Source organism: Cetorhinus maximus, chromosome 26, assembly GCF_964194155.1.
Source record: "Cetorhinus maximus chromosome 26, sCetMax3.hap1.1, whole genome shotgun sequence".
Classification (NCBI taxonomy): domain Eukaryota; kingdom Metazoa; phylum Chordata; class Chondrichthyes; order Lamniformes; family Cetorhinidae; genus Cetorhinus; species Cetorhinus maximus.
In genome coordinates, this window is record NC_135904.1 from 12,832,140 (window position 1) to 12,846,469 (window position 14,330).

Consider the following 14,330-nt stretch of genomic DNA (forward strand, 5'->3'; position numbering starts at 1 on the left):
GATGTACACATTCACACACACACAGTCTCTTACACACTCACATATGCACACATACACTCACATATACATTCAAACATGCACACATACCTAGCCACACACAACTTTATAAATATTTCAACATTTTTAACATACATTCATCTTCTGTGGCTTCTGTGTCTTCCATCAAGGTGCAGTCAATGAGTGAAAGTACTCCATTCTGCAAGGCAATTACAAACACATTATAAGGGAATCAAAGCTCTATTTAAACAATTATTATACTCCTTCTCCCACCTGAATTAACCTCTCAAACACATAACACAGCATTGATGAAATGACAGACAGATGATAGATGAAATTTAACTCAGTGTGCTGTGAAGTGATGCATTTCAGGGGTAAGAATGAGGAGAGACAACAAAAACCAAATGGTGCAATTTTAAAAGAGGTGCAGGAACAGAGAGACCTGAGGGTTCATGTACATAAATCATTGAAGGTGGCGGGACAAGTTCACCTCTCTTGGTGGGTAGATACGTTATCCGGTATGGAGCTAGATTAGATTGGTTGCTGGGTTAACTGCTATTAATTAGCAGAACACTAAAGGGCAAATATGTGGGCATGAAAGCTGAGCTGGCTGACGTGAACTGGGATACTAGACTAGGGGGTAGATCAATAGAGAAGCAGTGGCAGACATTTAAGGGGATACTTCAGATTACTCTGATATATTCCTACTATAAAGAAAAATTTAAGGGAGGACCGTGATTAACTAAAGCAATTAAGAAAAGCATCAAACTTAACGGAAAAACATATAACTGTGCAAAGATGAGTGGTATGTCAGATGATTGGTCAGAATATAAAGAATGGCAGAGAATGACTAAAAGATTAATCAGGAGAAAGAAATTAAAGTATGAGAGGAAGATAGCTAGAAACATAAAAGCAGATAGCAAGAGTTTCTATAGGTATTTAAAAAGGAAAAGAGTAAGTAAAGTGAGTGTTGGTCCTCTACAAAGTGACAATGGGGAATTAATAGTAAATAATAAGAAATGGCAGATGAAATGAACAAATATTTTGCTTCTCCACTATGGAGGATACAAAAAACATTCGAGTAATAGCTGTAAATCGAGGGTGGAAGAGAGAGGGGAACTTGGTGAAATTACAATCTCTGGGGAAACAGTACTGAGCAAACTGATGGGTCTGCAGGCTGATAAGTCTCCCTCCTGGTCTTCACCCCAGGGTCTTAAAAGAGGTGGCTAATCAGGTAGTAGATGTGTTGGTGTTAATTTTACAAGATTCACTAGATTCTGGAAAGGTTCCATCAGACTGGAAAGTAGCAAATACAGAGCCCCTCTATTCAAGAAGGGAGGGAGGCAGAAACAGGAAACTATAGGCCAGTTAGCTTGACATCTGTTATGGGAAAGGTGTTAAAATCGATCAGCAAGGAGGTTATAGATGGGCCCTTAGAAAAACCCAAGGTAATCGGGAAGAGTCAGCACACTTTTATGAAAGGGAAATCATGCTTAACCAATTTATTGGAGTTCTTTGAAGGAGTAATATGTGCTATGGATAAAGGGAAGCCAATAGATAAGGTGCCAAATCAAAGGTTATTGCAGAAAATGAAAGCTCATGTGTCGGGGGTAATGTATTAGCATGGATAGAAGATTGGCTGGCTGGCAGAAAGTATGCATAAATGGGTCTTTTTCTGATTGGCAGGATGTGACGGGTGAAGTCCCACAGGGGTTTATGCTGGGGCCTCAACCTTTTACAATTTACATCAATGACTTAGAGGAGTGAAGGCATGGTAGCTAAATTTGCAGGTGACATAAAGATAGGTAGAAAAGTATGTTGTGAAAAAGACATAAGGAGTTTGTAGACAGATATAGATAGGTTGAGTGAATGGGCAAAAATCTAGCAGATGGAGTATAATGTGGGAAAATGTGAAGTTGTTCACTTTGGCAGGAAGAATAAAAAAGCAGAGTATTACTTAAATGGAGAACGGCTGCAGAATTCTGAGGTGCAGAGGGATCTAGTGCATGAATCACATAAAGTTAGTCTGCAGGTACAGCAAGTAATTAAGAAGGTTAATGGAATGCTATCCTTTATTATGAGAGGAGTTGAACATTAAAGTAAGGATGTTATGCTTCAATTATACAGGGCCACATCTTGAATGCTATGTGCAGTTTTGGTCTCTTTATTTAAGGAAGGATGTAAATGCGTTGGAGGCATTCCTGAGGAGGTTTACTAGATTGATACCTGGAAAGAGCAGGTTGTTTTATGAGGAAAGGTTAGACAGACTGGGCTTGTTTCCACTGAAGTTTAGAAGAATGAGGGGTGACTTGATTGAAATATATAAGACCTTGAATGGTATTGACAAGATGGACTTGGAAAGGATGTTTCCTCTTTTGGGTGAGTCCAGAACTAGGGTGCATTGTTTTAAAATTAGGGGTTACCTTTTTAGGACAGAGATGAGGAGAAATTTTTCTCTCAGAGGGTTGTGCGACTTTGGAACTCTCTGCCTCAGAAGGCGGTGGAGGCAGGGTCATTGAATATTTTAAGGCAGAGTTGGATAGATTCTTGTTAGGCAAGGGAATCAAAGGTTATCAGGGATAGATGGGAATGTAGAATTCGAAACATAAAAGATTTGCCATGATCTTATCGAATGGCGGAGCAGGCTCGAGGGGCCTGATTGGCTTACTTCTGCTCCTATTTCGGATGTTCATATGATGCTGTGGTCAGCCTGAGATCCCTTGGTTAAGGAGGGGAAACTCTGTCAGCCAGCATTCCTGATTGGTAAACAATGATGCCTGCTGGAGAGTAAGTGCTCACCAAAGCCTGGAGAATATAAGATTCGGCTGGGCTGTGTTGCATTCCATGGTGTAATAGAATAGCAACTCTCCAGTTGGAATTCTCCAAAGCTCTGTGGGGCACCACACGCATCATAGTCTTCAGATTTCCACTAAGTTGCTTGCTACCTGCGAGGCCTGTGGCCAGCACAGTGTTGTGGACTGTTCTGCCCTCGCTAAGGTTACTTAGTGAAGGTACGGGAGGGAAGCCAGGAGCCAAACGTCAATCAGAACATTGCCAGGGGAACAGCTAGGGTCTGTGGCAGTGTTGTGTCTAAGCTGCATGGGTGCGCTGCTGTGCAGCATATTTGAATGTATTGCGAGGCACAATAGACAAGTCCCACACAACAACAAAAAAGTTAGAGGGAACATTGGGCTGTGGAGCAGAATCCCGGTGAGAGTCAGCACTTTTGGGAAAGGAGAAAAGAAATGGGGGAAGGTGGGGAGCGCGGTGGGGTGGGGGAGGGCGGATGCAATCCTTTGAAGGATAGCCTTACACAAAACTTCTACATATTGCGAATAATACAGGGACAAAGACCTCAGTCACAGCCTCTCATTTTCCCTTAAACCTCTCAACCATCGTCCCCAATGGTCAGAGACACTTCACCCTGGGAGTGGAAGCTCTTAGCAGCTTCTGATATACTCACACGTTTACTGTCAAACAGCATCTGAAAAATAAAACAAAACCACTGTGAATATCATCAGAAATTGTGAGGGCTTGGTTACCAAAGGACACAGATTTAAGATAATTGGCAAAAGAACCAGGGGCGAGATGAGGAAAATGTTTTTTATGGAACGAGATTTTGTGATCTGGAATGTGCTGCCTGAAAGGGCATTGGAAACAGATTCAATAGTAACTTTCAAAAGGGAATTGGATAAATACTTGAAAAGGAATATTTTTCAGGGCTGTAGGGAAATTGCAGAGGAGTGGGACTAATTGGACAGCTATTTCACAGAGTCAGCACAGGCACAATGGGGAGGTGATGGCATAGTGGTATTTTCATTGAATTAGTATTCCAGAGACCCAGGGTTGAATCCTGCCACAGCAGATGGTGAAATTTGAATTCAATAAAAAAGACCTGGAATTATAAGTATGAATACCGTGAAACCATTGCTGATTGTCATAAAAAAACCCATCTGGTTCACTAATATCCTTTAAGGAAGGAATCTGCCATCCTTACCTGGTCTGGCCTACATGTGACTCCAGACCCACAGCAATGTGGTTGACTCTTAATTGCCCTTGTTCAGGGGAATTTGGGGATGGGCAAAAAATGCTGGCCTAGCCAGAGATGCCCACATCCATGAATGAATAAAAAAAATGTGCCCTCTGAATCTGATGTTAGGGGAATGGAGGTTTGAATTAAGATGGGCTAAATGGCCTCTTTTATCCTTTCATGAACTCGTCTCTCTCTTATTCAAATGCTAAAACTGGTGAGTCATTTCTCGACTTTTAATAAATGTCTGAAATACAACAAATCAGTTGAACGACACAATGGGACACCTACTTTTGTTAAATGGAGTTTTCCGCCTGATCCTCTGGTGCATATTATCAAGTGTTTGGAGAACAGAAAGCACTGCTTTTCTCCCTCCTTTTTCAGGGATAGTGATCCCAACCGGCCTCGTGTGATTTTCCCTTTTTCAGTCATTGGCACTTGGATAAGTGACCCTGGTCAAAGGAAAGATTGGATCGTTACCAGGAGAAGTATGTCACTGTCAAGGAGAGATACCGTATGAGATAGCAAATTGCACTTGCTCCAGCTCCCCTCACAAGCTTCTAATTCTACCACAGCAGGAGCTCAGTCAAAAGCTGCTTGTATCATGTGACAGTTAAGTGCATGAGGGATCACCTACTGGGATCTCTACACACTGAGACCACAGCAGATATCCACCCATAACTTAATAAACCATCTAGAGGTACAGTCTTGTTGTGACATTGCATCACCAATATGCGAATTAAAAGAATACAAATATAGACCTTTCACCTAAACACCTTCCTAGTTCTTCATAAACCATGTAGGTAAGCTTGTCAGCTATTTTGTGACAACAAGATCCTAAAAGTATCTAGGCATTGAATGCCTAAATTATCTGATGTTTGCTAATATTGCCAGGGGAAGGAATTCATTTAAGACACCAGGATTCCTTTCTTCCAAATAATCTCATTGCGTCTTTAACATCCATCCAAATAAGTAGATGGGACTTTAGTTTAATGCTTCCCTTGAAGAATGTCATCTCTGATAATGTATAACTCGTTGATCAAGTGGGAAGCAAATTGTAAAGAGGGAGTAATGCACTGCTAGTTCTTTTAGGGAGGATGTGAAGGCATTGGAAAGGGTGCAGGAAAGATTCACAAGAAGGTTCCAGGTATGAGGAACTTCAGTTATGTGGATACATTGGAGGAGCTGGGGCTGTTTTCCTTAGATAAGAGAAGATTAAGAGATTTGATAGAGGTGTTCAAAATCATCAGGGGTCTGGATGGAGTCGATAGAGAGAAACTGTTCCAGATGGAGAACCAGGGGACAATGCTTTAAGGTAATTGGCAAAACTGTGACATGGGGGAAAACTTTTTTACTCAACGAGTGGTTAGGATCTGGAATGCCCTGCCTGAGATTGTGATAGAAGCAGATTCAATTGTTACTTTCAAAAGAATTAGACCATTATCTAAAGAGAAAAGATTTACAGGGCTGTGGGGAAAAGGTGGAGGGGTGGGACTAAGGGAGTTGCTCTTGCAGAGCTCTGGGACAGATATGATAGGCCGAATGGCTTCCTTCTGTGCTGTAACCATTCTATGATTCTGTGATTCTAGATGCCATCTTTTGGATGAGATGTTAAAGCAAGGCCCCGTCTGCCCTCCTAGATGGGTGCAAAAGACCCCACAACTACTATTTCAAAGAAGAGCATGGGAGTTTTCCCCAGTCTCCTGGCCAATATTTATCCCCAGACCAACATCACTAAAACTCATTTATCACATTGCTGCTTGTGGGATTTTGCAATGTGCAAATTTGCTACTATATTTGCTGCATTACAACAGTGACTACACTTCAAAAGTATTGTACTTCTTCAGTTGTAAAGCGATTGAAGTGCATCTAAGTATAGACACTTTCAGCCAACAAGTTGTAACAGAATCCAATTTCTTGACAACCAGAATGAAAACTGAATGTTACATGATCCATTTTTAAAAAATTCATTCATGGGATGTGACTTTGCTGGCTGGGCCAGCATTTATTGCCCATCACTAGTTGCCCTTGAGAAAGTGATGGTGAGCTGCCTTCTTGAACCGCTGCAGTCCATGTGGTGTAGGTACAACCACAGTACTGTTAGGGAGTTTCAGAATTTTGACCCAGTGACAGTGAAGGAACGGCGATATATTTCCAAGTCAGGATGGTAAGTGGCTTGGAGTGGAACTTGCAGACGGTGGTGTTCCCATCTATCTGCTGCCCTTGTCCTTCTAAATGGTAGTGGTCGTAGGTTTGGAAGGTGCTGTCGAAGGAGCCTTGGTGAATTCCTGCAGTGCATCTTGTAGATGGTACACACTGCTGCTACTGTGCGTCGGTGGTGGAGGGAGTGAATGTTTATGGATGGGGTGCCAATCAAGTGGGCTGCTTTGTCCCGGACGGTGTCAAGCTTCTTGAGTGTTGTGGGAGCTGTACTCATCCAGACAAGTGGGGAGTATTCCATCACACTCCTGACTTGTGCCTTGTAGATGGTGGACAGGCTTTGGAGATTCAGGAGGTGAGTTACTTATCACACTATTCCTAGCCTCTGACCTGCTCTTCTAGCCACAGTATTTATATGGCTAGTCCAGTTCAGTTTCCGGTAACCCCCAGGATGTTGATCATGGGGGATTCAGTGATGGTGATGCCATTGAACATCAAGAGGTGATGGTTGGATTCTCTCTTGTTGGAGGTGGCCATTGCCTGACACTTGTGTGGTGCAAATGTTACTTGCCACTTGTCCAGGTCTTGCTATGTTTGGACATGGACTGCTTCAGTATCTGAGGAGTTGCAAATGGTGCTGAACATTGTGCAATCATCAGCGAACATCCCCACTTCTGACCTTATGATGGAAGGAAGGTCATTGATGAAGCAGCTGAAGATGGTTGGGCCTAGGACACCACCCTGAGGATCTCCTGCAGTGATGTCCTGGAGCTGAGATGACTGATCCCCAACAACCACAACCATCTTCCTTTGTGCTAGGTATGACTCCAACCAGCGGAGAGTTTTACCCCGATTCCCATTGACTCCAGTTTTGCTAGGACTCCTTGATGCCACACTCGGTCAAATGCGGCCTTGATGTCAAGGGCAGTCAGTCTCACCTCACCTTGGGAGTTCAGCTCTTTTGTTTGAACCAAGACTGTAATGAGGTCAGGGGCTGAGAGGCCCTGGCGGAAGCCAAACTGGGCATCAGTGAGCAGGTTATTGCTAAGCAAGTGCTGCTTGATAGCATTGTTGATGACCCCTTCCATTACTTTACTGATGATCAAGAGTAGACTGATGGGGCGGTAATTGGCCAGGTTGGATTTGTCCTGCTCCTGACAGGACATACCTGGGCAATTTTGCACATAGCCGGGTAGATGCCAATGTTGTAGCTGTACTGGAACAGCTTGGCTAGGGGCATGGCAAGTTCTGCAACACAAGTCTTCAGTACTATTGCTGGAATATTGGGTTCACCATTTAGTCCATCTAGACAAGTTCAACAAATGATATTGTGCTAGCAGTATTCAGAACTCACTGTAAACTGGCATAAGTCCATCTGCTAGGGGTGTGGTGCATGTGGAGTGAAGTATCAGCCTGTCATTGAATCAAACTGAGACACGCCCACTGTGACCTCAGAATAAATCCTGGTGATTGCAATCTCTCAGTACCTTGTCGTACAAAGGTCTGGCTTGTGTCCAGAAGGATCTCGCATCCTTCCACAATCATCCGTTCGATGGCGAGGTTCTTCCGAATGTTTTCTGTTTCACTCACTTCATCGTGCATTATTCTGAGGAGAGTGTAAACAGGGTGAATCCCTCACTGACAAGCCTGCACACATAACACAACTTCACAATGAGACAGAACTAGAACTCCATCAATTCACTGTCAATGACCATAAAATCCAACCAGATTTGTCTCTCTCAAGATAGAAATGTGATCCCTGTTGACCAAGCTGCTTTAGACAGTCTGACAGTCTCAGGTTTGATCCCCGAATTATGCTAAATTAGTTAATCTCATTCAGCGCCGGGATAGGGCATTACAAGTATACACAGCATTACCAGACTGGAAAGGAGAAAATAATTTGGGGTTCCTAATTCTGAACACTATCCCTGACCCCTGCTTGAAATGCAGATTGGGCTCTGCTGTCAGGCCCCTTTGGTAGAATAGCCTGTCAACATTCAATATCACGTGACAATAGTATCTGGCTGGCATGTAGGCATGGCAACCAGCATTGGTAAAGAATCAACTCCTTCAGATTGGAGTGGCGTGGTGAGGAAAGGAGAGGTGGGGAGGGGAGATGTGGGGTGGGAAGCAGTTGAGGGGGCATGGGAAGGGAAGAAGAGAGGTGATTTAGGAGAGAAGGGAAACTGAAGGGAGGTATGGAGAGGGGAGGGGAGAGGTGTGGGAGAAAATTGGAGACAAAAACCGTAAAGGAAGAAGTTACAAACACAAAAAAGATCAATTTTCATTTTAAAGGGACAGATCAGTAGAAGAAATGGATAGATGCTGAACTGTCAACTTCTTTTCAGAGAAAATATTTTTTCCTTATTATTTTATAAGTTGTCTGGAGAAGTCCTGCCATCTAAATCAACCACAGATTTCAGAAGCGACTGAGACTGTGAGGTAATTTTCTTTTCATTGCCTGGACACTGCTGTGATGGAGCAGAGTTCACCTTGTTGTAGAATCTTTCCAATTTTCATTGCAGCAGCCACATTTATCCTGAGCTGTGATGGTGAAGATTACCCCTCACCCCATCCCTGAGACCCCTTTTGTCAGGCCACCTGTGGCCATTATAAAAATACAGCAGCTGAGGAGATCCTTATAACTCTTGCTGCAGTCTTACAACAGACTAGGGCAGCAAACTGTTTCATTGTGTGGTCGGAGTCTAGATGAGGGCTTTGGGGCTTATCTATTCTCCCAAAGTATGCTGCTCGAGACTGTAGTTTCTCAAAACCATTACTCTTTATTTACAGCAAGTATTTATACATTTAGACATCCACATGAAGTTGGAGCTTCTCCTCCTTCCAGATCTCTCGCACTACTTAGTCATGTGATCTGACATCATTATTTACATCAACATCATGTATGCTTCTGATGTTAACCCTTTACTCTACATCTCCCCCAAAGTCTTTATCCCTATCATATTTACATTCTTCCCCAAAGTTTCAGACTTCACAGGGCTAGTCTTTGAGATGTCTTGACCAATCTCCCTGATCTTGTTCTGATCTCCTTCTGAGGTCGAGGATATTCCGTACTCTCCCTTCTGTCGGTGTGTGTGTTCTTCTCCTGGGTGGCTGTAGAGCTTGTAGTAAGTCTTTCTTCTTCTTCATTAGGGTCTTAGCAGTAAGCCCAAGTTTCTATTGGCTTTCTCTCCAAGGATATAAGGTGCAGTGTTTTCTCCTTATGATACCCTGGTCTACCTCAATCCTGTACAATCTTGGTTGTAGAGTTTTTTCAATGATTGCACCTTCCTGCTGTCAGCCTTGGACCTATATTCTCTTCCTGGACTTCAGCACTGGTAATTCAGGTGCTCTATGTCTGTGATTAAAGTTCTGAGCCTGGGTGCGTCTCTGTTGTTGCTGTTTTACCCTCTCATAGTCATTCATGGTGATATTGGGTTTGAGTTTTTGTTCTAGAGATGGAAGCTGTGTTCTCAATCTCCTACTTATTAGTATTTCTGATGGTGATACACCATTTTGTAGTGGTAAGGTTTGATAACTCCGAAGAGCTGCACTAAGGTCTTCGTTTTTCTTCAATAGATCTTTGAGGGTTCGTATCCCTTTCAGCTTCTTCATTCGCTTGAGATAGCAAGGTGAACTGTTACATGAACAAAGCCATATTAATTTGCAAAATTATGGAATAGCTTATTAGCAAATTCTGGCCCATTGTCAGACACTATGATGTTCAGGATGCCATAAATTCTCTTGAGGGATTGGATGACTGCTTCTGCTGTAATCCTATACAATCTATTTACTTCAATCCATTATGAGTAGTAATCAATGACAATAAAGAAGGTTTTACCCAAATTCAAGAAGCGGTTCTTTTTGTTCTTGGTTGCTTATGGCACAAGTAAGGCAGTTAGAAATCATTTCTTTTATAGAGCAAGTAATGCCTCATCACCAGGTTGATTGCTGTGCTATTGCACTAATATTTTGTCATTCCTAGATGGCCTTGGTGCAGTCTTTGAAGAATATCAAGCCAAAGTGTTCTTGGTCCGACTATTCTCTCGTTGAAGACTAGTAAGTTGTCAATGACTGTGAAGTGCTTGCATTGTTCAAAATACCGGATTAGTGGAGATATTGCCTGGCCATCCTTCCAGACAATATTCTTAGACTTGGAGACATTCTTCATCTCGTTGCTGGGCTTGTTTTATTTCCTGCAGCTTTTTGCAGTAGCTGGTAAGTGCTGAGTGACTAAAGGTGTATATGCTTTAGCCTCCTTGATGAAGTGTAAATCATCCTGTTTTGTTTCCTCTGATGGTATTCATAACAGTGTGTCTGCCATTGTTTGATACTTCCCTTGCACATACTCTGTGATTGAATCATATCTAATCAATCTTAATCTGAACTGCTGGATTCTGGGTGGCATCTTCACAATTTCTTTCATGTTCAAAAGGGTGACTAGTGGCTTATGGTCTGTTTTAATTTTGAAATGCAATACCATTTTATAGTCTGAAAATATTTTGCACACCTACGTTGCTTCTTTTTCTATCATGGCATATTATTGTTCTGTTTCTGTTAATGACCTAGAGGCACAGTACACAGCTCTATTTTTGCCATCTCTCTGCACTTGAAATAAAATTGCCCCCAGATCTGTAGATGATGCATCTGTTGCTACTATGGTTGGTAATTCTGGGTCGTAATGTGCCAAGGTTTCAGAAGAGATTAAAAGTTATTTTAGCCTTTTGAAAATGTTTTGCTGGTCCACGTTCCAGCACCACTGTTGGCCCTGTCTCAGCAACTATCTCAAGGGCTCGTTGGCCTCTGCTAAATTTGGTAGGAACTTGCCTACTTGGTTGACCACCCCAAGGAATCTCTGAAGCTCAGTTATGTTCCTGGGTTGTGGAAATTCTCTGATCACTTTTGTTTTTTGTGGATCAACTGTGGTTCCAGTGGCTTGCACTATGTGACCTGGAAACTTAATCATAGGTTTGGCGAACTCACATTTTTCATTCAATGAAAGCCTGCATCTTGTAAGACTCACAGGACTGCTCTGACTCTGCGATCATGCTCTTCTCTCGTGGAGCCATGTCTAAGTATGTCATCCATATGGCATATCACTCCTTCCAAGCCACTAGAGTGTGAGACATTGTTCTCTGGAAAATTTCTTGAGTGGACGCTATGTCAAAGGACAATCTATTGAAACAATAACGACCGAATGGTGTTATAAATGTGGTCAGCAATCTGAATTCTTTGTCCAAAGGCAACTGCCAAAATTTACTGTTTGGATCCAATTTAGTAAATAAAATACCCTTGGCTAGTTTGACAAGGCTCACATCCACTGAGGCATTGGGTAGATCTCATATTCCATTTAGCAAAAAGGCATGCCTAAAACTGAAATTAATCTGTAAAGTGGATGAAATCGAGTAATCCACACAGATTCTTATAGATTGGTTTGGCTTTGGGATTATAACCATTCCTGAATACCCTTTTGTTGGCATGGTCACCAGTGAGATAACCCCTTGCTGCTGCACCTTTTCAATTTGACCCTTGACTTTGTCCAAGAGTGGGCGAGGGACTTTCCTTGTTGTAAAGAGCCAAATTGGTTTAGCTCGTAGGGTGGTATGGTACTCAGTCTTAACTTCCCTTGGCCGGTAAACAATTTTGGAAATTCATTTTGAAATGTACTCCTGCAATGCTCATCAGCAACTTTATCCATTTTACAGATTAATTTCAGTTTTAGGCATGCCTTTTTGCTTAGTAGAGAGTACTCCTGATTTTGAATGTCAGATAGTTTCGAGGATTTCTCAGTCTTTATTTTTCAGCTTTGCCATGAATTGGCCTTTGACTTTTAAAGTTCTTCCATGAGGACTTTGTAATTTGATAGATAAGGGTGCAATGTATTATGTTTGAGCCATTGACTTCATCTGATAAAACAGAAACCCCTGTTCCTGTGTCTAGTTTTAAACTGTCATGGAAGATATAATAATTTTCATAATGTTATTTGGAAGTTATTGTAAATTAGAGTAATAGTGGGCTCTTCGTCTATGTAGGTGTGTGTATCTGTGTGTGTGGGACTTAATTGAATTAGTGATAGCTGGTCTGAAGACTTTGATGTAAGAAGAGAAGCTAGCTTTGAAATGCTAAATAGGTAGACGTGGGTGAAATTTTAGAATGTGAGATATAAAGGGAACATTTGTATTTTTAAATAAACCAGAGAATTCAAAAGAGGGGGTGAAATGTTTCACTTAGCCAGAAGAAGTTAAGAAACAGTGTGTTTATTTTTCCCAATGATTACTGGTAAAATTGGTACTATGATAGATTTTTATTATTAGAGAGTAAAGTCCAAAGACATAGTGAAACAATGGGAATTTGCTTTCAATGGGGAAAATATGTATAAAGGAGAGAAGGTTGTGTGCAAGGGAAGGTATTCTAAGATCTAACAAGTGTGAAAAGCTTCCAGCCTCTAAGCTTCAAGTTGCTGTCTACACAAACTGAAGTGAAGAAAACTCACTTTGAATTCGACTTTTCAGGGTATCATGTTACTTTGCCTGGGTCTTTTTAAAATTTATGTGTTTTATTGTTGTCTTAACAGGGGTGTAACTAGGAGTTAGATTAACTAGGGGAGCTAGGAGTTATCATATTAGTAATTTATAAACCCATGTATGAGCTTAAAATAATTTTTTTTATTAATAAACGTTTAATTTAGTTTTGTAAGAAACCTCTAAGCCTCGGTTGTCTTATTACTACTGAATTCAAGGCACGCATCTTGAAATAAATTCAAATTGTAAAACAGTTGTGGCAGTTGTTTCAAGTTTCTCTCTGGGATTTGATTAGCTCAGCATTTACCACCCTCTGTGCTATAACAAAACTCTGTAGGATGTCCATCACTTGAGTTTAATACTCTGATACTTGTTTTCAGTATCATTTACTTCCCCAATGAAGGGTAGTTCCTTTGCTTATGGTTCTTCCACTTCTTTAAAATTTTCTCCCTCTTTTTACAGGTTGTCAGCATTTTCAAGAGACAAACACTTTTGAAATGACCTATTTTTCCTCAGTTGTGGCACTCTTTACCCCCTGCTGGACATTTTTCTCGTTTGTGCAGTTTGTTCCCGCCACAACGAAGACATTTCAAAATGGCAGTTGGCGCGCTTTTCACAGTTTTGGCAGGCTTAGGCTTTGGCACACATTCTCTTTTATGGCCTGTAAACAGAATGCTCTCACCCCATCTTCTCCACAAGGCCTCTCCTTCTCCGTGAACAAACGCCCAATTCTTTTTCCTGAGTTCAGTTTGCCTCGCAATCTGCACTGCTTTTGCTAGTGTTAAATCGTCTCTTGTCTGTAAGAGATCTGATAATGCTTCACTTAGGACCCTGACTACAATCCTGTCACAAATCAGCTCATCCTTTAAGATTCCTTAATCGCAGTTCCCTGCCAACCTATAGAGATAGCTGATGGACAAATCCATGCTTTCGCTTGGTCTTTGCTTTCTTTTATTAAATTCTCTATTATTAAATTCTGACAGACACTGAAACAAGAGTTGAAAGCTTGTAGGATTTCTTCAAAAAGTTGACGTCAAATCAACCCCCTGCCTTGCTATCACATTGCCAGCAATGCATAAAGTATTGTACTGACCTGGAATTTTTGATCTTCTTTATATAATCCTGAAGCAGTTCTGTACCTTGTGAACCTTTTTCTCCAGTTATCCCAGTTCTGGGCTTGTTGCGAGTCTTCTGAACTTTGAAATGGTCTGGGAGTGGTAGTGTGGATTCTGCTGAGCCCTGGAATTGTTCCTGCTTCTGTGCTGCTGCTTACTGCTTCAGGTCTATGCTCACTGATGTCTGGTTTCTGGGTCTGTACCTCAGCTTGCATCTGTTTTTCCCACGATGTCCTGACGTCTCAGTGAGTCTTAATTTTTTTTTTCTTTTGTCCTTCCTTTGAGGACCTCTTTTCTTGTCAGCCCTTTTAAGGTTTAAAAGGCTTAAGGTTTGCTGGGTCTTTTACTTGCTTCCACCATATTTCGTTGTGTGGTTGGGGTCTAGACAAGATTTTTGGGGATTGTCTATTCTCCCAAAGCATGCTGTTCGTGTCTGTAGTTTCTCAAAACTATTACTCTTTACTTACAGCAAGTATTTACACATATGGACCTCTACAAAACATTGGA

The 14,330-nt window shown here is 41.7% G+C and overlaps 1 protein-coding gene across 1 annotated transcript in view; it reads right to left on the reverse strand.

Annotated features, from left to right (window-relative positions):
• The window catches only part of rasgrf1 (Ras protein specific guanine nucleotide releasing factor 1), a 109,651-nt gene that overhangs the window by 50,201 nt on the left and 45,120 nt on the right, over window positions 1–14,330 (reverse strand). The window contains exons 9-12 of the mRNA XM_078529921.1: window positions 7,675–7,793; window positions 4,319–4,479; window positions 3,461–3,481; window positions 133–196 (exon numbers count right to left, since the gene is read on the reverse strand). Of these exons, the coding sequence (XP_078386047.1) occupies window positions 133–196; window positions 3,461–3,481; window positions 4,319–4,479; window positions 7,675–7,793 (365 nt within the window). The remainder of the gene's footprint in view (window positions 1–132; window positions 197–3,460; window positions 3,482–4,318; window positions 4,480–7,674; window positions 7,794–14,330) is intronic.